Consider the following 21,692-nt stretch of genomic DNA (forward strand, 5'->3'; position numbering starts at 1 on the left):
TACCAAACAGATCTTAAGGTTTTATACTATATCACTTTTGTAGGAACTCTTTTTTCCTTTGAATTACGAAATTAAAATTGAATGAAACAAGTATAAGAAAATGAATTCATAGCCGAGTCTCTCCACCGCTGCGGATGTACTCTTTGTGAATGATTTGTGCTCTTGTTTTCTACTCAGATTCATTCCCCTACTTCAAATGGTGATTGCGCCTCTTCATATTCATCTACTTACGTTTTGGCGTTTGTTTATTTTCAAATTAATACATAGCGAATGGTTTATTTGGGCGCCAGGATTTATTCAGGAAAGCAATTCTGCATCCAGGGCCGCCTCAAGATTTCGCTCTCCAGACTGTGCAGCAAGTAATAAAACCCCAGGTCCGAAGCAGAAATACATGAATTTGAATGTTGTGAGTTGATGAATCCAACTAATTCAGGGGAAACCCCCAAAACTAGAACCTTTGGGTTTACTTTTATATTCGATTTTTTCATGGAATTGTATGTAAAAATAATATCTTTGTGTTTTTTGGTGCATATTTTAGCTGTTTGTATTGGTAGCCACTCTTCGTTTATAACCATTGAGTGTATTATATGTTCCTTGCAGAAGCAAGTGAAACTCGTTCAAGATGAAAATATGCTGTTGGAGAATATTCTGCGGACTTTGCTTCAAGAACTTGTGGTAACACCACATTCCTGTCTTAGTATATTCTCTACTTCTAAACATTTTCGACCAGGAATTGCTTGAAATTTGATGTTTTGAGACTTTCAGTTGCTAATTGGTATACATCATGTCAAGTTTTGGTACTACAACTTATAAATTGGAACTTCATGTAATGCTAAAACACGTGCAATTGGACAATGAATCACAACTTAGTTGTTTAGACACTTCCCCTCAAACCAATAGGTTGTGGTTTAAGTCATTTCAGGTGCATGTGTGTGAATTGTAACTCAGTTGAAAACATGTCCGATTGATTAGGAAAACTAGCTTGTGTTCTAATCAAATTACTTTCGAGGTCTAGGCAGCCATTCTAATTGTTTTGGTGTGTATGAGTTGTCAATGTACTATATTGAACATTTTACATGCTCTGCCATTTTGTTGCAGTCAGATGCAGTTCAGTCAGGTGAGGCAATTATGCTATTTGGTCAATCCATAGCTGACGAGGATGCACGTCCTGGTCAAATTCCTCGTCTTCTTGGTGAGTGTGTTTTTACTTTTACCAGTCTGCTTTTTCTCTCTGCTGGATAGTCCAGTGAGTTTACAGGGAGATATAAGGATGATAGTTGTATTAGCTGAAAGAGTCCATTTTGTCCTTATATTTTCTTAAGATATGGACAATATTTGGGTCTTAAGATAGGAAGTGGAGTAATTGCTTATATCAAGTTATAAACTTTTCTCCAAGTTGTTGCTCATCTGCTCTGGCACTTTTTATTCTGGAAAATATGGGTGACATAAAGAACTGGTTTAATAACTAAATTCTGCTAGTTTATGTTCTAGCTAAGAGATGGTGTAAGGCTAAGCTAGCGATAAGTGAAGTTCTATCAGGATTTCATTGTCTTAACAATGTCAGCACTCAGCATGTGAGAAGTGGGTTTTGTTTATGTCAGTCACTTTAAGGACACGCTGCCTTAGCACACAAAAAGATGATACCAAGTCTTAGCCTTTCAAGGACTAAAGTTGCCATTGCATAATTGACAGAAGAAACGTTTAAATTTTACCATATTGTCATACCCAAACAACTAGTATTGTAAGAAGATGTGTGCAAGAACTGCTCAATAAGATGTGTCTCAAAATGTGATGGTGGAAAATGAGTTTGAGGGGACTGGAATACTAGACTTATTGAAAAAACGAACACTGAACTTTGGAATATTGTTCTTTTGCTTTCCCATGGCAATGATGGCGTTGCGTTAACATATATTCCTTGAAGTGGCATTCGCCAAATTACATGTTCTGCTCTCCTATGGAAGGACATACTAGAATTTTTTAAATCTAATTTGATTGCTAGAAAACTTTATTTTCAGATAAAGTCGGCAATTCTTGGTGTGTATAGTGTTTACATATTTTGTTTGATTTCCCCTGCTTCTGTTTACCCTGATCTTGAACTACTTTCTGTCTGCTCACTATTTCCTTTTCTTTTGGCAACGTGGAATCTTTCCAACTAATTTCAACCATGAACCATTATAGGTGATTAAGGATGGAGTTATTGCTTCTAAAATCTGAATTATACCCCAAAGAGAGATCAAGATACCTTGCTTTTTTTTACTGCTTTCTAATCTTTTGTGCTATTGTTTTCTTCCTTGTAGACATTGTATTATACCTCTGTGAGAAAGAACATATTGAAGGTGGCATGATTTTCCAGCTTTTGGAAGATTTGACAGAGATGTCTACAATGAGGAACTGCGAAGACATTTTTGGGTACATTGAAAGTAAACAAGACATTCTTGGCAAGGTAGGCTTCATTATACTTTTGGTATTGCTTCTGTACATTCTACCTCATGAGTCCTGTATCCACATCTTACAAACATTTCTCTTCTTCCTGGATTTGTAACCTGTTCTACCTCACAATTTTATCCTTTTATTTTATGTGTTACATAGCCAGAGCTCTTTGCCAGAGGGAAGCTTGTTATGCTGAGAACATGCAATCAGCTACTTCGTCGTCTATCAAAGGTTCGATCTCTTGATTAATCATAATGTTTATTCATAGATTATTGAGAACTCTGTGTAATTTTTCAGTTGGATTGTTGCATTCCTCTCTCAGCCATACCTCACTTCTTGTAAATAATCTAGATGATATTTTCTTAATATCAAGATTTGTGTAGCTCTCAGATACCTAGCTGTCTAATATATAACACTACGACATTGGATCTTCTTCATACGTAGAACAAAGTTGACTATATGAGCATTGAGCAACATGGTCTAGGATATAAATGCATAATAATTCTTGCTTTTTCCTCTGTAATTTTCCTCTTTCTTCATGCTGGCTTACTATTTGGCAATTAAAGTATCCGGTGTAGCTTCTCGTTGTTTCTGTTGAAAAACTAATTTGAGGATCAGGCTGTGGAGTCAAATTTGGATTTTACAGGAGGCGGATGTGCATTTACATTTAGGACTTGCATTCTACTGAAAGCTTGTTAAACGAAATTCTATTACCTTTTGGCAGTCGACAGAATGTTTCAACTACAAGTGGTCAAATTTAAAATCACTGCAAATGCACTCTAATCCTAGCTTTCCATGATATCTTGTTACACACTGTTCAGCATAATGACTTTCTGCATCATAATATTTGTTATGTCTGAAATACTTATGTAAATGGGCTTGCAGGCAAATGATGTTGTGTTCTGTGGACGAATTATTATGTTTCTTGCACATTTTTTCCCATTATCAGAACGTTCAGGTAGTTTTTGCTGGCAATAGATAGTTGCTCCATTGCTTTTATTTTATTTTATTTATTTCAGCAGTTAATTTATCATCTCTCCCCTTCTGGCAGCTGTCAATATCAAAGGAGTTTTTAATACATCAAATGAGACCAAATATGAAAAAGAAGCCCCAGAAAGTAACCCTTTGTATTCAATTTCCAATGTCTCCTATTCTGTTTCCAAGTTCATCTTGTTCTAACTATCAACCCTTTAAAATTGACTTGTCCACTTTCAGGTAGTTCTATTGATTTCAACTTTTACAAAACCTTTTGGAGTTTACAGGTTGGTGGGCATGAGTGAAATATAATTGTTTGAAAATATTGTACTCTGTATAGTTTACAGTTACCTGGCAATGTACATTAGTTTTAACATTGTACTTATTTGCTGTTCTTTGTCTAGCCTGGAAACATCCATTAGTTCACCATTATTTCTCTCCTACCAGAATAGATGTTTTCTGACCAAACTTGAAAACAAAAAATCACAGGAGAATTGGTTGTCATCCTTTTGAAATATCTGTTGAATTACGGAGTTTTTTTGGTTCAATTAATGACATAGAATTTCTTGTATTGGTGAAAGTCTCGTATCTACCTATGGCAGCTAGTGAACAACTTTTACAATGTTGGAATAGCGAGAAGTATAACTTTGAAATGAGAAGTAGAAGCTGGATACTTCATTGTCAATGAAGTAAACCTATTAACTTTTATTTGTGGAAATTATTGTCACCCTCTCTCAGTTTGTGATGGTGGGATGGGCTAGATATTGTTTTGACTTATGCCTTCAACTATCACATATTCAAAGCTTAATTAAGATGTTTTGTGTGGTGATGAAGGTATTCAGTTCACTAGTATGGAAATGTTGGCAGCTTATCCTTTTGTCAACTCCTGTCATTCATAAAAATGCTGAAGGCATAACTTGACTTTGTATCTTGTGAGATCTGTATACTGTTATTTGTGGTGACTTAATATGACTTATTATGCCAATTACGCATAAGGAAACTGTGCACTTTTATGATATTAAACAATTATACGCTGAATAACATTTTTTTGGTAGTAAAGGAAATAAAGAAATTCTTCGATACTATTGAAATTCAATCACCCCAAATATTAGCCCAGAGCTATTCGCTTTGCTTCATCTCCAAGCTATTTTATTGTAATATTGGTCTGCGCACTATTGATGTTTCACTTTGCTATCCAGGAATCCTTTTCCAATCCTGCTTCTCTTGCTTCAACCGTTGCAAAGTGGCAAAAATTTACTTCTAGTTTGATGGTAAAATCTTTTACTGGAGTTCTCTTAACATCCTGGAAAATAGATTAATTGTTCACCATGCTTTCTGAAATCTGGATATTAAGGTTGTGCTGAATACATTTGAGGCTCAACCTCTAAGGGATGAAGAGGGCAGTGCTATTAACCTTGAGGATGAAGCGTCAAACTTCAGTATAAAATATCTCACCAGCAGTAATCTAATGGGTCTAGAGGTGGGAGTTGTGCAAGATAGGAATCGTTTTAGTATGGCAACCTGCTTTAAACAGATTAATTTTATAATGAGTATTCTCTCATTCTCGGCTTATTACAGTTGAAAGATCCAAGTTTTCGAAGACATATTCTGGTTCAGTGCCTTATTTTGTTTGATTACTTAAAGGTACTTCTTTCTTTCCCTTTTTAATTAGGTCATATATATTATAATTTGTAATTTTTTGAACTACTTGTAATTGTGATGCTATTGGATGCATAAAATAAGAATGGCATTTGTTCTGTAAATTATTGTGGCTTGCTTTATTTGTCATTGTTGGAAAGTGTTACTCATTTTTTGCGGTGGTTACCTTCTGCATATGTCTTTCTGTAATCTGCTCTTAAGTATCAAACTTCACGTGTTAGGAAATTTATTTCTTTCTGAGAGTGAATAAATTGGTGATCATTAACATGACCTCTATGTTCTTTATCAAGCCACCCAATTCTATGTAAATATATATTCAGTCAAATGTTGATACGTTTCCTATTTTTAGTAATCTTGCAAGGTCAGATCATTCTTCCTTGCTTTCTTTTGAAATGATTTCTAATTCTTTAAGAAGTATTTACTAATATGTTACTTCCTTCAGGCCCCTGGAAAAACCGATAAAGATTTGCCATCAGATACAACAGTGAGTTCATTTGAATCTTGTTATCCTTTGTTATTATCTCTGGAGATTACTATTTTGCTTGTCTTGCCCATAATTTTTTTATCTTTTCGTCTATGAACTTTTATGGCCATAATTTGAAATTAGATTGGCCTTTTATATGCAAAGCTTGACTCATCCTGCTTGAAAACGAACTTCTAAACTTGATCTCTTAAGGTGATATACTTTGGCTTGGACTCTAAAACATTAAATAAGATTACAAGATAACTTAAGAGACAATTCCTAACTTACTCTCATTTATCAAACTGAAACAACACAAATTTACTTGGCCTAAACAAACCAAGACCCTATCCTACGCATGGATAGGTTTCGAGTCTGTGACCTAATGGACTTGCATTTGCATGCTTTCTCTCGACCGACCTGTGCATGTGATAACCTTCATGTCCTTGTAAAGCTGTGAGTAGTCTCCTTTCCTCGCTATGGAACTATGGCTCCCTTCTCCCTACTTCTCTCAGCCCTTGCTTGTTAGCGTCTTCCTTCATCGAGCTTGAAGCACTTTAGAAAACAGCAAAACCATGATCACCAACTAGGCTTTTTCTCGATTAAGTCCAAGCTAAGATCGTATCAGGGGGGTGGGTATAAACTCTACAACATCCGATGAGAGAGAAAATACAGTAAGAACGTAGAAGGAAGATGGGAATAGGAGACAAGACTCTTTTTTACTATTATGTAACTTGAGATTATTTTCATTTTACCTAAGAGACCAATATGTAAACATACTCAATGTCCAACATACAAGAATTATTGATCATAATGAACGGATGTGCCAGATTTTCTGTTTCACTTTTGTTTGGTGAAGATGATGTAACATAAAATAGCTATGTGCTTGTAGCCTTGCAAAACTCATAAAATGCTTGTTTTTTCTTCAGCGTCCATTTATAAATGTTTTTTAATTTGTGTCCTGAAATCCAGATTAAACTTCTTTACCATTTATTGATCTAGAAAGAGGAGATAAAAAATTGTGAAGAACGAGTGAAGAAGCTTCTAGAAATGACCCCCCCTAGGGGGAAAGAATTCCTTCGTAGCATTGAGCATATTTTGGAGCGTGAGAGAAATTGGGTAAGTGTCTGTAGCACAGGTTGCATCTGTTTTCTAATTGACATCTGAGATTGCTTTTTATGAATGTCTGATTATTTATGGATTTTTGTGTTATCAAACTAATCATATACCCTGTCTCTAGGTTTGGTGGAAGCGCGATGGTTGCTCTGCATTTGAAAAACCACCTGTGGAGAAAAAGCTAGCTCAAGATGGTAGTCGGAAGCGGTAATCAACTATTGTTATAATTATTGTCTGTCTGAATTAGCTTCATTAGGATATATGAGGTCGATACCTGTCTTTTAGACATCCATGCATTATGTCTCCACTCCACGAGCTGGTTCGTGAAGCTTCATTTGTGACATTTGTTTGTCATGTATTAAATACAACTTGATATAGAGTAAATTTGAGGGGAAGGTATATCCATTTTTGCACCTGTTACAGAAACGAAGATTGTTACCAATGCGAGTGTTGCAAGATTGTTGAGTCAAGTTTTTCCTCTGAGAGTCAACTGGTTCAAAAAATAGTTAGCAATCATTTGTCCACTTCAGAAGCATAATGGATAGATAACTAGCATAACTAAAAACTTCTGATGCTTTTGAGGATCAGTCGGTCAGATTCGTAAGAATGTAGCCAAGATGTACATTTTTATTTATATGTTACTGAAATATTATCCCACCCTAACTGTCCTTTTTTTGTTTGGGCCCATCTATTAGTCGTCCTCGGTGGAGATTGGGAAATAAAGAACTGTCGCAGTTGTGGAAATGGGCTGATCAGAACCCGGTAAATTTATCATATCTTTTGTACTTGCTTTATATTCCTTGCTTTACATTTTTTAATATTTGCTTCATGTATTTAAACGCTGATATATAGTGCTAAATGCCGATTTTTTTAATCTTGCCACTTTTCACATAACCTTGGACTGAATATAACATTCTAGAAAGACGCAACTTACGAGTATGTGATCCAAAACTGTTTCTTACTATTAGTGATAAATGGTTTATTTCTTCAGAATGCTCTTACAGATCCTCAGCGTGTCCGCACTCCTGCCATCATGGATTACTGGAAACCGTTGGCTGAAGATGTGAGTTCATTTGACCTATTTTTTTTAAATAAGCTCTTGTGCACACTTGTATGTATTTATCTAATTTTGAAACAACAGATGGACGAATCTGCTGGAATAGAAGAAGAATATCATCACAAAAATAGCCGAGTCAGTTTAACTTCTTCCTTACCTTCAATATTCTTTTTTTTTTCTAGGTTTAGTATCTCTCTGTGTGAGTTTCATTTTTCATCTTTGTCATGTTGACTAGTTCATTCTTATTTACGAGTGCTTGTGCTCTATGTTGCTCAATATATGAGCAAATGTATTTGCTTCCAAGATCCTCGTTTTAAGTATTCCAACCCCAGCAATTTGATGCTTTAAAGAACTCATCTTGTCTGAACTGTAACCACTTTAACTTTTAACATTTCCAAGTATATTTCAGGTATATTGCTGGAAAGGTTTAAGGTTTTCTGCCCGGCAAGATTTGGAAGGGTTTTCAAGAGTATATATTTTTTTTATAGCTAAGATATTTGTTTAATCATCAGCTACATTAAAGATTAACTCAATTGTTGTATTTTGTAGTTCACTGAACATGGCATTGAAGGGGTTGTTCCCTTGGAACTTTTGCCGCTCGAGGTGCGATCAAAATATCAAGCTAAACCAGGTGATCGAACCAAACGTGCCAAGAAGGAAGAGACAAAAGGTTCCACGCAGCAAGTCGAAGACACTCAGGTAAATCATTTACTACAAAACTCGATATTTGTTGGTGCAAAAAGCCGTTTCGAGAGAGTAAAATGTGCATGCATCTCCTCTGTTATCTAACCTTTGGTGCTTGGGGCAGATTGCGACTCCTGCTAGTGAGACCGAGATGGATGGGGGCAGAAACGATGGCGAGGGCGCTACAGGTGATGGAAGTAGCGTAAGTGGTGAGGGTGATGAACATCAGAAACACAACTCTGATACTGACGGTGGTTTGGAAGCAGGCCAAATTGAAGGAGATACAGACTTGGATGTTGTAGCCTAGCCTATTACTTGCACTAACTAAATCTATTTTAGATTTACTTCATTATGTTTTTTTGGCCAATGTTGTATCTTACTAGATGGACACTATTATACATTGGATTACTTGCCAATATTAACATTTTTTTGTCTGAATTTATAAATTTTCACACAATTTACAATCAAAAGAATCATAAAACCGACGTCAATGTTACAACTGAACTACGCAAATATAGTTGCAACTATCATGAGAACACAATAGTGAAAAGATCATAATTTAATTTTTAAACACAATTTTTTAACCCAAAAGAAACACTTCAACTATAGTTGCATCGATCTATTGCAAACACGTAAGCTTAGAACAGGAAACTCAACGGAGCTGTCTTCTCACATATGCAGCAAAACAAGCTGCTAACTACAAAGCAGACTACATGTATGTGACTTAGCATCCAAGCACACAGACTAAAACAAGCTTTGAAATCGGCTATTTCTTACTTGTCATGAGATGCATGTATTACAACAAATAAACAGCTCTCTAGACATGAATGATAAACTTATTCTACACCAGCCATCGATAAGGTAGAGTTTTTCTCCATAGCTCTCAGGCTTTCTGCAAATGATAAAAAACAATTAGGTAAAGTCCTTCTCATTTGAAGTGTTTTGACGACACAATAACACATACCTGCTGCATTGGGAGATATAGTTTGAATTCTGGTGGGAGTTCCTCCTCTGAGTAGAGGCGATCAGAGAAATATATCCTTCTCAGGCGGCAATTGGCATGAACCTGAACTCTCAGAGTCTCAACATAGTTAGTTCCATATGCACGCCGGGTAAGGTCAGTGAGGTTCAGCTGGATTTGGTTCCAGCCCTCATCCAATTTCAAGGGCATGGTGCAAATAAAGGGTTTAACTCTTGTTACAGCCTGAAACAGAGGGTCATAGAAAAATAATCAACACAAGGCATTAAGAAGAATCACTCAAATAGATATAGTTTTCATCAAAGAAAAGCCAAGCATCGATTAATTCAAAACGAGTTTATACTCTACAATCGGACTAGTTTGAGGAGTTACATTTGGGAGTGGCTTATCTATTTTAATAACAATCACAAATAACATATATATGTAGAAATATTTTGGATAGAAAATTGACTTATGGGAAAACTTACAGACTTGAAAATTAGAAGCTCGGAATCTTCGGCGGACATTTTTATCGTCGAGCACATGAATCTCAAAGGTGAAGTACTTCTTCATATTTTTAACAATCATAACCAAGAAGGGAAGCTTGATACCAAGCGTTGCAGTTGGATCAGCAGGGCAGGTAATGTAGGTGGATTGGACATTCGAGCCAACTAATTCAAGGACATTAGATTGTATGTCATCATCTTGCAGTCGCTTGATCTGGCCATTGACAACTGTAATAAATTTCCAATGAAACCGTAAGACTAAAAGGAAAATGGCAGAAGATAAAGTGTAGTGTAAACACCACAAACACATGTTTTACTACAAAACATCTGCACATTAGCATATAAAGCTTGCTACTTCCATCCATATACACGAGGTAGGTAATGGTATTTCGTATAAAAATAGGATTTCAAGAAAATCATAGAATTATTCAGATTTTTGCATTCAACAACAAGGTCAATCCTCCATATACGCAGGAAGAGAGGCAGAGCTAGAATTCAAAGATGGTCTGATTGTAAACATAAATGAAGAGTTGTAATTTCATAAACATCCACAAACGTAGAAAAATAGCAGTAAAAAGGAGAAATGTAAAAGAAGAGAAGAGCTACCTTCTTTATCCCATATCTGCAAAGGCTTACTCCTGAGGAATAAAAAAACATCAGAAACCAGTCCACAGATAAAAATAAAATAAAAACGTGAATAAAAATTACACACCCGAGGCTGTAAAGGATGGAAAGAAAACCGGACTGGAATGTGTTCTTAAACATCTCCTCTGCTGCCTGCAACAAAATATAACAAAGCCAAATTGAAACAAGGAAATACCAAATACAGTTGGTTAATCTGTCCTCCAATTCCAATTTCAATTTCTAGGTTTTGGTATGTTAATTTCTGGAAGAAAGGAAAAAGCCTAGCATAAATCATTATGTGTACATACACAACAACACAAACACGTACCTCGAGGAGAGAGAGAGAGAGAGAGAGAGAGAGGAGTTGGAGAGAAGTTGATTAATTTTTCACGAAAGGAGGGCGTGGAGGGGATGGGCGATGGGAGGGAGAAAAAGTAATTTTACCCTTATCGGGTTAACCCTATCAACTAAACGATTTTTGAGAGTTACGTAGATTTATTGTTTAATTTATGGCCCATTATATAAATCTAAGGAAGGAAAGCCCATTATAATGATTTTCTATCTCTGATGGCAATTACCAATTAGGTTTAATTAGGCAAAGAATGATGGTATAGCTGCTAAAAAGAGAAAAGGCAGTGGAATACAGAAAAGTGCTTAAGGTCCTTGCCGCAGTGGAGGCATGGAATGTGGAAAGATCGGAATTGCAGGAGGTGAATGCGGAATGGGTCAGTGCCCTCAGATGTCCAACGTCAGGTGTCCCGTTTGAGCCTTGTATTTTGCAATTACGTGATAAAATCAATCAAGTACGGGTAGCGCCTCTAAACCAGTATAAGAACATCCGCAATGATACTTAGGCCAGCCATTCTCTCCCCTGCCATGTCAGCAACACTAAAAAATCCACCTGCCACATCAGATTTAGGCCAGCCATAAGCCAGCCGCAATAAAAATAATTCAAAATATACTACATTTACGGAATTTAAATTACGGAATTAAATTTACGTCACATATACGGGAAAATTCATTAATTGCATTTAAAAAAGTTACATAGATAAAAAAAAATTACATGCATAATAAAGAAAAAAAAACTATCGCCGTGCAATCCTCCGTGCCCACAACTCTTCAATTATATCCTTTTGGAGTTGAATATGAGCATCCACTTGGCGCATGTTGGCAAATTCCTGAAGGCGGCCGGCTTCATCGAGAGGTACCCCACGTCGTACACTAGGGGTGGCCGTTCCGTGGCTTGGACCGGCTTCATCGTCACTGACCCAACTAGTCGGTTGTACGCCTTCGTCTTCGACGATCATGTTGTGAAGGATAATGCAGCGTACATTATCTGGGAAACTTATCTGGGAAACGCATCCTACATCCCACAAACGCGTTGGACCCTTAATTGCCGCCCATCGAGACTGGAGCACACCAAATGCGCGCTCCACGTCCTTACGCGCCGACTCTTGTCGTTGCGCAAAGTAGGCCTTCTTTTCATCACTTGTTTGTCGGACCGTCTTCACAAAGACCGGCCACCGAGGGTATATCCCATCCGCCAAGTAGTAGCCCATATCATGCCGGTTGCCGTTGGCCAAAAATGAGACGGCTGGACCGACGCCCTGGCACTTCTCGTTGAAGAGGGGAGACGAGTTCAGGACGTTGAGGTCGTTGTTCGACCCGGCTACCCCAAAATACGCATGCCGATCCACAGCCGGTAATCAGCTACGGCCTCGAGGATTATCGTGGGGTTCTTTGACTTGTAGCCGGTCGTGTAGGCCCCCTTCCAGGCAGTCGGACAGTTCTTCCACTCCCAATGCATACAATCTATGCTGCCTAACATCCCGGGGAACCCATGCTTCTCCCCGTGCATCTGCATCAAATTCTGACAATCTTTAGGAGTAGGGCTTCGAAGGTACTGCTCACCGAAAATGCGATCACGCCCCCACAGAACTCCTTAAGACATTTCGTGGGCCGACGACTCACCGATGTGGAGGTACTCATCCCACATGTCTGCCGCGCCTCCGTAGGCCAACCGCCCGATTGCCGCGTGCACTTTTGAATAGGGGTGTGGTTGGGTCTGCCAGCCGCATCGTGCCCGAAGCGGAAACACAGATATTGACGCTCTAATGCCCCAACGATGCGCATAAACAACTCCCTGCGCATTCTAAAACGCCGCCGGAACATGTTGGCGGGAAACCGCGGGTTCTCTGAAAAGTAGTCGTCGTACAGCCGCTGATGTGCAGCTACGTGATCCCGATCAATCACCGCTCGGTGGTGGACAACTCGTGGAGGGCGAGGTATCGCCTGCTGTTCCACCATACACATGTACCGCTCCATCTCGCGGTTCATGTAGGCATTCATAGCCTCGTTCATCCTCCGTTCGTACTCCTCAAGCATCCCCACCACTACCACCACTACCACCACCGCTACCACCCGCGTTACTCATCGCGCGATGATGCTCTTGTACAGAAAGTTAGAGAGAGAGAAAACTCGTTAAAACAAATGGTGCAAATGAAAATGAAACGAAAATCGCGTTTATATAGGTTTGTAAAAAAAAAAAAAAAAAAAAAAAACAAAAAAACAAAAATCGGCGCTGGCCGATCGGCTGGCCGATCGGGCAGCTACAATGGCGGCTAGCCGATCGGCTAGCGCATCGGCCAGCGCCCACCAATCGGCCAGCCCACGCCGATCGGCTGGCCGGTATACCGCTGGCCGCCTACAATGGTTCGGCTAGCCGACCGGCCAGCGCGAAGAATCGGCTAGCCGGTCGCTAGCCGACCATTGCGGATGCTCTAACTGCACTCGGATCCTACCCTGCATGCTAAAATGTTGCAGCAACTCTCTGACTCTCCACTTGTATCTAAATTGTCATACGGGAAAGGGAAAAGGGTAACTCTAAATTTTTGCCTATGATCAAGTAGTATATTTTGTTTATTTATCAACATTTGCTGCACTATTTGTTTGATGAATTGCATATCAATGTTTACTCATAACAACCGCCGTTTTAGATTTACAAACAAGAGAATACTTTCCACACTTTGAATTGTTATGGATAGTTGGCTTTGTGCTGTTTGGTTGAATATTAGTATCACATTTTTTTAATTGCTAAAAAATATAGCCCCATCAATTTATGTATTTACTCACTTCAACATTCACCTCTTGCAAATCCCTACTAGGAGATCCAACTCTGTTTCTATTGCAAATCTTGCAATGTTCCAAGATTGGAAGGTGAGCGATAAAAGTAGAGGTGCAGAGGCAACGATGAAGCATATAGTGGTCACAAAATTATTGAATGAAAAGCAGAGACATCTTTCAAAACTTAAAACAACGAAGATGGTGCATAAGAGATGTGATCCCAACATAGCCAACTTGGATTAGTCTCAAGCATAGACAAAGACAGGTTGAGCCCTATTATTGCATAAAAATCTAAACAGCAGCTCCTGTTCAGATTGCCACACCGGATGACAAAAAAGGGGGACTCTTCATCACAACCAACCTTCAATTAAAATCTAAAAAAGATAGAGATGCCCAAAATTTCTTCACCAAACAGAAGAACAGAATTGATAAGAGAATTTGTACAGCTCACCTAAAAGTATATAGCCCCAATAATGACTACGAGTTAGCCTTTATAGAGCAGACGACTTAGACATAAGGATATGCTCTTTCTTCATAATAGGCAACTCTTATCAAAAATTAGATTTCTGAATTAGGATGAAGTAGATATAAAATGTGATTTGTTCTTTTAAGGAGTTGTGAAGCTCATTATCGCCTCATCTTGGAACAACTTTGCAATTCCAGCAGCAAACCATTTTGACGAGCATATATTTGGATAACTTGTTTCAAGCTCATCTCGTTTCTCTGCTGGAGTTTCATTATCCAAACGTGGCATATTCCTATGTTCATTTTGCCTGAAGTTGTTGAGGAAGGAGATCTTTCCAGTTAAGATACCACTGAGTCAAAATTTGGTTTCAAACACAACCAATGATTTCGCCATTTACTATTAAAGAAAATATCCATCAACTGCAGCATGTGATTGGCTGGATTTATCTGGAATTCATGCATGACACTATAGTTTTGGAATGATGTACCGAACCATCAACACATATGGCAAGAGCTTATCCATCACTTTGTTTCATCGTTTCTCAAACAATGGTGGATCCATTCATGGACTGTAGGATAGAAGGAGGCAAAATATCTTTTAACCCTATCAACTAAACGAGAAAAAATTCCCCAATCTATACATAGGGCTAGCGGAATGATGAATTGCCATTTATAATTACAGTTAATTTAGAATCATAAAATTTGTAGAGATAAATCGTCATGTATAATTTCATTTTATTATTATTTAAATTTGAAAAGATAAGAAAACTATCAAAATAAGAGTTTTGAATTAAACTGTCAATATAGTGTATTAAACATATCAATACAATTCATTGAATATACAATTTAGCATTAACATTGTATATGCATTATATTGACATATTATGATAGCTACATTGACATTAAGCTGCTTTTGAAAAATACGAAAATTAGAGATTTTTTTTTTCTTCAAATTTTGACATCGGAACATGTGCAAATGAGATCTCGTTAGAATTCTTATAAAATTATTTTTAATTTGATCTAAGTTGTGTAAAAAAATAATTTAAATTGAGATAGTTATAATCATTCAAAGTTTTTGGATATTTTTTGAAAGTTGGTTATAATTAACTTTTGGTCAATTGAAATTAATACCCCTAATTGACATTTTTTGTGCATTGCATTGATATTCATGGATGGATGATCTTGTGCCTTGATTTCATGATCCAATGTCTATAATTTAGTTGTAGCTAACAATTTAAGAGTGAGTTAGCAATATAACACACCCCGGGCTGGGTAAATATGCTGAAAAATGGTATATCGATTGTATCGTACAGAAAAATATCGAAAAATTTCGAATTATCGGTATACCAAAATTTTTGGTACGATACATACAATACAATACCTTATCGTAAGTTTTCGATACAATAACGATATGAAATTTCTTATACCGCGGTATACTATTTTATATTGAATATACGATATATATTGATATTATCGGTGTACTGAAATATATCGAAAATCAATACGTATTGAATTATAGATACATACCTTTATATTGATTATAATAATAATAATAATACGAAAATCAATATGTATTGAATTATCGATACATACCTTTATACTAAGGTCCTCTTATATTACCTATAGTATCATGGTCCAAAATTAAGACCAAATCTACACCCTTAGATTTTAAAATGAATGGATGAGATTAAATCTCACGAATTTCAATAAATAGTTGATAAAATATCAACAAAGGGGTAAGATCTTCATTTAGTTAACATATTATAATTTTCTTGGTTTTTTTTATATCAACATAGTGCATTATAAATATCAACACAAGTACCAGAAAATATCAACACAGTTTTGTTGATATTGCATATGCATTTTATTGAGATTGTTTGATGCATTTCTTGAGAAAAATCTGCTTATCAACAAATATACGAAAATTGAAATAAAAATTATCAAATTTCACCATTCGAATGTCGTCGGATGCAATTGAGATCTTGTTAGAATCCTTATAAAATTATCTTTAATTTGATATATTTTTTGCAAAAAAATAATTTAAATCGAGAGAGTTACGTAAATTCAAAGTTTTAAGATGATTTTGAAGAGAGAAAGTAGTTAGTTTTAACTACTATATTTATTAATTGACATTAATATCCTTTGAATTTATTTAATTATCATTTAAATTTATATTATAATCCAGTTGACATTATCTCAACCACTAGATGTCTCCATCTAACGATTAGGAATTGGTCTCAATTTTGGGTTACTATTTAGTTAGCAATTGATGACCACCCCTTTATACTCATTATAATAATAATATAATTTTTTTAAGATTAAAAGTTCGAAATCATAAATAGATATCCATTTATTTTATTTATATATTAAAAAAAATATTTATTGGAAACCCTAAAATCATAAATAGATATCCATTTGATTTCGATATACCTTTCGGAACGATATACTGAAGTTCGGTACGATATACCGAAATTTCGATACGGTAACATTATAGATATTATCCATACTGAAATTTTGGTATACTGAAACTTTCGATACGGTAACGATGTGAAATTCTTTCATATCGGTATTTTCGATACGATAACGATACAAAATTTTCAGTATAATATACCGAATCGACCCAGCCCTATCTATGCATACCAAATGTCATAATGAGTTGGTATGTCAAGCAAGTAGTTATTTGGCAAATGGATTTTCTAAAAAAACCATATTCCAACTATGCATGAACTGTACATGGAAACTAATGAATATAAATCCTAAACTACTGTGGATGGTAAGGCAGCAAACGCCGCGGGCACTACTGTGAATGGTATAGTAGAGGGCGCAACATGCACTACTGTGGAACCAACAAAAGCTGTGCTCAAGGCCTTAAACGTTGCCGCGGTATCTATAAACGTTGCAGTGTTGAAGTACAAGGCTGCAATTGCGGAGGGGGCAGACCACCATAAATAGGTGCAACAACAACTAGGCAATGAAGAAGATCTTTTGGTGAACCTGTCAGATTCTGTGGTGCATAAGCATGTGTTTCGGAATATGAAAATGGAATTGGAGACTCCAATCCCAATTCCATTGTTTGGTATCAAAAAAATGTATAGAATTGGAATTGAATTATACTTCCAAGTTTTTCAATTCCATGATTTCAATTCTATGGTTCAACAAAAGAGTTTGAATTTCAAAATTTCAATTCTCGGGCCAAGACTTAAAAAGGCGCGGATCCTATTCGGGTCAATGTTCCAATCCGGGTCATAATTATTTTTCGCAACTCTCTTTGCCTCTTTTCCTCTCTAGTGTCTTTCCCTTTCCTCTGCTGATTTGCCCCCATCTTTGTTTAAACGATTTCCACATCAAAATTCAGATTTACCATCATCTCATATCTCGATTGTAGTTGTTAGCTAGGGTTAAATGTGTTGAATTGGGCTTTATCTTAGTCGCCGTTTTGACTTCGAATTGAATTTGATTTGGGTATGGAATGCATATGCTGAATATCTCAAAGATGTTGGATTGATTTCCGTATCAAATTGGGATGAATTTGGTTTGAGATTATGGCCGCAACACCCATCTCTCTGTCCATCCACTGCTGTTCTACATCTTCGGCTTATTCCAATTCATCCTCTATTTGGTCACACCAAAATTTCATTTATTTTCCATTTCCTACCACTTCTCCTAAACCCAAATTCTCTTCTTTGCAATTGAAGGTTAACACTTTTCCTAATGTGATTTTTCATGCAAGATGGTTGTTTGGTGATAGAGTTTGGTGAAATGTCACTATTTGTGCTAGTGCTCGATGACTTCTCAAAATGCAATTATTGACTAATTAGTAGGAGTATTTAATTAGGATAAGAAGTATTCTTCTAGTCCTAGTTAGTATCATACATCATGTGACTTGTATAATTTTCACTTCTTTATTTGAAATGCATTTGCTTCCTGTGTATGGGAAGTGCATGACAAAAAGTATGCTTCCAGTGCATGACTAAATCGAGAATGATCAAGAGATATTCTAGATAGAACAATATTAGTTTGATATGTACTAGTACTACTTAATAGTATCTTACTATCTTAGTAGGAGGATATACAATTCTGGGTCATTTATAGTACTCCATAACAATATGTTGTTACTTTTTTTGTGCATGCAAATTGGCATGTTCACTTGTAAGTTTCCATTTTGATTTTTGAATCTTCTGAATGTAGGGAACTCGTCTTGGAAGCTCAGATCCAAAAGGGTGCTTCAGTAAGTATAATTGACATTGCTTGATTCGGATAGAATATGCTAAGTTTTTTACTTTTGTGTTAGATTGTTTTTTCTACATAATACATTTTTGTTATCTCTTTCATATTTTTGTTGATTGTTGTTTGGATTTTAAGAAAGTTGTATGCTTGATCAAGTGTTTAAAGTTACATTTGCGGCTACATATCTCATATTTCTCATTTTTCCTCAATTTTGTGTCACGATTGTTGTTTACATTATGGTTAGAATGTGATTATGGTTGTGACGCCCCGGAATTTTGTTCCTTTCCTTCGGGATAAATCTGATTTATTAGCTTAATTTAATTTCCTTTAGAAGATGTGTAATCATACATTCCTCGTTGTATTTCGACTTTGGTGTAATTTAAGTATTTTCGTTGGAAGAAATAAAGTGCAGGGGAATTAATGTGTTCAAGGAAAAAAGTAAATACTTTGAGGAATAAGATATACAAAAATGATGGAAATAGTAAATGCTTATAAATGTGAAAGAGACAACACACACCTATACTACACCATTCATCCTACTACTCTAGTCAACAAGTTTGGAAGTAGTCTAAATTGGTATAGGAACCAAAGAGCTACAAGAATAGATTCTCTTTCCATTACTCCATCCTCTCCCTCTCGAATATGCAGCCTGCAAGGCTCCAAGGTGGCACAACCTGCAAGAAAAAGTCCACTTACCCAATTAGTGAATGAACATGTACCATGAGTAAGACAATAATCAAAAGTAAACCAAGAGAGTAGTGAACAATTGTGGATTGAGAGCATCAAGTCTCTGCCATGAATCTCACAAATGGGAATAGAACCATTCTAGACAAGGTCCAATGACCTCATCACAAGCACAATTGGGGAAACTGTTTTGTCCTCCATCAAGATCAAGGAGGCAGAGGATCAGCCAAGAAGGCAGCCCCCATAACTTACACCAATTTGGTATGAAAATCCTTCTAGCAAAGCTCAAAAGGGAGCTGAGATACAACCCAAAATGGGAAGCTTCATCCCCAAGAATCTGCCACAAACAGCCAAAATCCATGGCTATATAAGCAGCCCCATCTCCCTTCTCCTCCCCTCATTTTCGATACCATAAGTTTCACCAAATGATTCAAGAGTGCAGCGAGGAGTGGAGGAGGAGCAAGAAGGAGTTTTGAGGCAGGACATCAGTCCCATCCGAGAGGAATCGTCAAGCTAGGGATAAATTGCTCAAGGGCGAGTGAGGCCAAAGCGAGTATTTGAGTTGAGACATAAGCATATCAGGTGGGTTTTCTTTTAATATCCAGCACTATTGTGTGGATATAAAGCAAATACTTTTGAAGTTATGAAAAATCATCTTTACTCAAATAGAGCAGTGATTATTTTCAAGTTGTTGTCATGCCATAAAATGTTTGTTTTGAGGCCTATCTGTTGGGGTTGTAGCCTACGGGGTTTTGGCGATGCCAAACCTAGTTTAATGAATTCGGTTGTCAATAGGACCGCAAATCCTATTCGGAACAATGTGCATGAGGGCCGTGAGCCATCAGATGTTGGCCGGCGATGTGTCCGCTGAAGGTGGCCACCTTCACGGTACACGATACACAGATAAGACGAGAGTTATGAAAGAACTTAGTCTGCAGACGAACTTTAAGATCAAAAAAGAATTTAGTATGCTCGGGCCTTTTAAGATAAAAAAACCCCGTGTGATACTGTGGATGGATGACAACTACATATTGTATGTTTTGTTTTCGGCATGTGTCCACTGAGTACTCCTGTACTCAGCCCTGCATGTATTTATAAATGTGCAGGTTGAACGTCAAGAGGATGGAGAAATGATCGGAGTCGATGCTACTAAATAATCCAGTGGATCTTTTCACGATTCGTGTCTTCATACACGAAGTCGTCTAGTATGGACTTATTCCGCTGCTCTTTTGTGAAGTGAGACATCTTAGAATCTCACCATCGACTCTGATCTATTGATGTAATATTTATTCTAGTTCTAAGACCATGTAATGGTACATTTGGCTTCTATTCTATGATATGAATCGACTTGGCCTTTGGGCATATTCTCAAGTTCTTTCCCCTTTTCTTTTCCCGTTTCTTTAATCCCTCTCATTAGTCGCGGTTTACCCGCTTTCGCTATCCTTAACAAAGTGCGGTCGTGACAATGGTATAGCTTATTAATTTTCACTATCTTTTAACTTTATTACATGGATATCCATGAGTCTGACTCCGATGATGGAAGTGACGATGAGAGTTCCTTCGACTAAGATATTCACTATTCTTCAAGCTGTGAAATTTGCTCATAGTCAGTCAGTGGCATGAACAACGCATGGTGAAAGAGCCCAGTCTTGACTTTTCCATAGCACGCGAGTTATATATAAGAAGGCTCTATTATGGAAGTGGCAGAACTTGTAAGGAACAACTCTTTTAATTTATCAAACCGTAAAGTCAGCTTTGATTTCATTAGATCTAGAGAGACTGTGAGTAGATACTTCCATATAGTATTAAATACTATAATAATATTAGGAAGTCATTATGTTCTCCAACAAGAAACAATCATGGAAGGCTTCGAAGATGAAAAAATAGGATTGGTTTGAAGTAAGTACTATTCTATTTGTTTATTTTTTTAAATCTATCTAAAATTATACGAACTAATTAGTAGTTTCGTGATGTAGAACTGTCTCGGGGCACTTGGTGGAACACACGTTGAAGTAAGTGTTTCATTGAAAGATCAAGGAAGATATAGAAATAGAAAGGGTAGGATAACAACCAATGTTTTGGCTGTGTGTTCTCGTGACTTGAGGTTTACATATATTTTACCTGGATGGGAAGGATCTGCAGCAGATAGCAGAGTATTACGAGATGCACTTACTAGAAATGATCCATTCATAGTACCTAAAGGTATGTTCTAGTTAAGAAGTTTCATTTTTTTTTTCTCTTTGTTATCATATTTAAGCTTTAAGTAATAATCAAAATTTACTTTTTATCTCATAGATAAGTACTTCCTGGTAGATGCTGGATATACCAATGGACCTGACTTTCTAGCTCCTTATAGAAGTACTCGATACCATCTCAATGAGTGGTCCACTAGAGGCAACAATCCACAAAATCCAAAGGAGTTATACAACCCGAGACATGCATTTTCTAAGAATGTGATATAAAGAGCTTTTGGGTTATTCAAAAAACGATGGAAAATTCTTAGAGAAGTATCCTTTTTTGATGTCAAAACGCATGTGAAGATCATCAATGTTTGTGCTATTCTTCACAATCTTATTAGAGTAGAAGCACCTAATGATCCATTGTTAGATGAAGTGGATGTTGAGATTCAAACTAGAGTTACTCAACAAGGTGATGATCATAATGAGATCGAAGAGACTCAACTAACTTTGCCGGGTGATTATCATACTGCGGAAGAGACTCAAC

General features: G+C 36.8%; 2 protein-coding genes across 3 annotated transcripts; one reads left to right on the forward strand and one right to left on the reverse strand.

Moving 5' to 3' along the window:
- Window positions 1–71: 71 nt before the first annotated feature.
- LOC125194131 (THO complex subunit 1) lies at window positions 72–8,819 on the forward strand. Of its 2 annotated transcripts, XM_048092181.1 has the most exons (21): window positions 72–199; window positions 291–374; window positions 601–675; window positions 1,099–1,192; window positions 2,298–2,443; window positions 2,590–2,661; window positions 3,316–3,388; window positions 3,482–3,547; window positions 3,646–3,692; window positions 4,605–4,676; window positions 4,760–4,885; window positions 4,984–5,049; window positions 5,507–5,548; window positions 6,527–6,643; window positions 6,765–6,847; window positions 7,336–7,402; window positions 7,632–7,703; window positions 7,782–7,832; window positions 8,107–8,166; window positions 8,247–8,396; window positions 8,506–8,819. In XM_048092181.1, the coding sequence occupies exons 1-21, from the start codon at window positions 197–199 to the stop codon at window positions 8,686–8,688; spliced, it is 1,749 nt and encodes a 582-aa protein (XP_047948138.1). In that variant the 5' UTR covers window positions 72–196; the 3' UTR covers window positions 8,689–8,819. The 2 variants fall into 2 exon arrangements, with proteins under 2 accessions (XP_047948138.1, XP_047948139.1); XM_048092182.1 differs by lacking the exon at window positions 8,107–8,166.
- Window positions 8,820–9,001: 182 nt separating this feature from the next.
- Window positions 9,002–10,947, reverse strand: LOC125194132 (cilia- and flagella-associated protein 20). Its single transcript, XM_048092183.1, has 6 exons — window positions 10,798–10,947; window positions 10,558–10,622; window positions 10,452–10,483; window positions 9,832–10,073; window positions 9,346–9,585; window positions 9,002–9,273 (listed from the first exon to the last, which is right to left on the reverse strand). Exons 2-6 carry the CDS (start codon window positions 10,608–10,610, stop codon window positions 9,265–9,267), a joined length of 576 nt encoding a protein of 191 aa, XP_047948140.1. The 5' UTR covers window positions 10,611–10,622; window positions 10,798–10,947; the 3' UTR covers window positions 9,002–9,264.
- Between the last annotated feature and the right edge of the window lie 10,745 nt (window positions 10,948–21,692).

Source organism: Salvia hispanica, chromosome 6 (genome assembly GCF_023119035.1).
Source record: "Salvia hispanica cultivar TCC Black 2014 chromosome 6, UniMelb_Shisp_WGS_1.0, whole genome shotgun sequence".
In the NCBI taxonomy this organism is placed as follows: Eukaryota; Viridiplantae; Streptophyta; class Magnoliopsida; order Lamiales; family Lamiaceae; genus Salvia; species Salvia hispanica.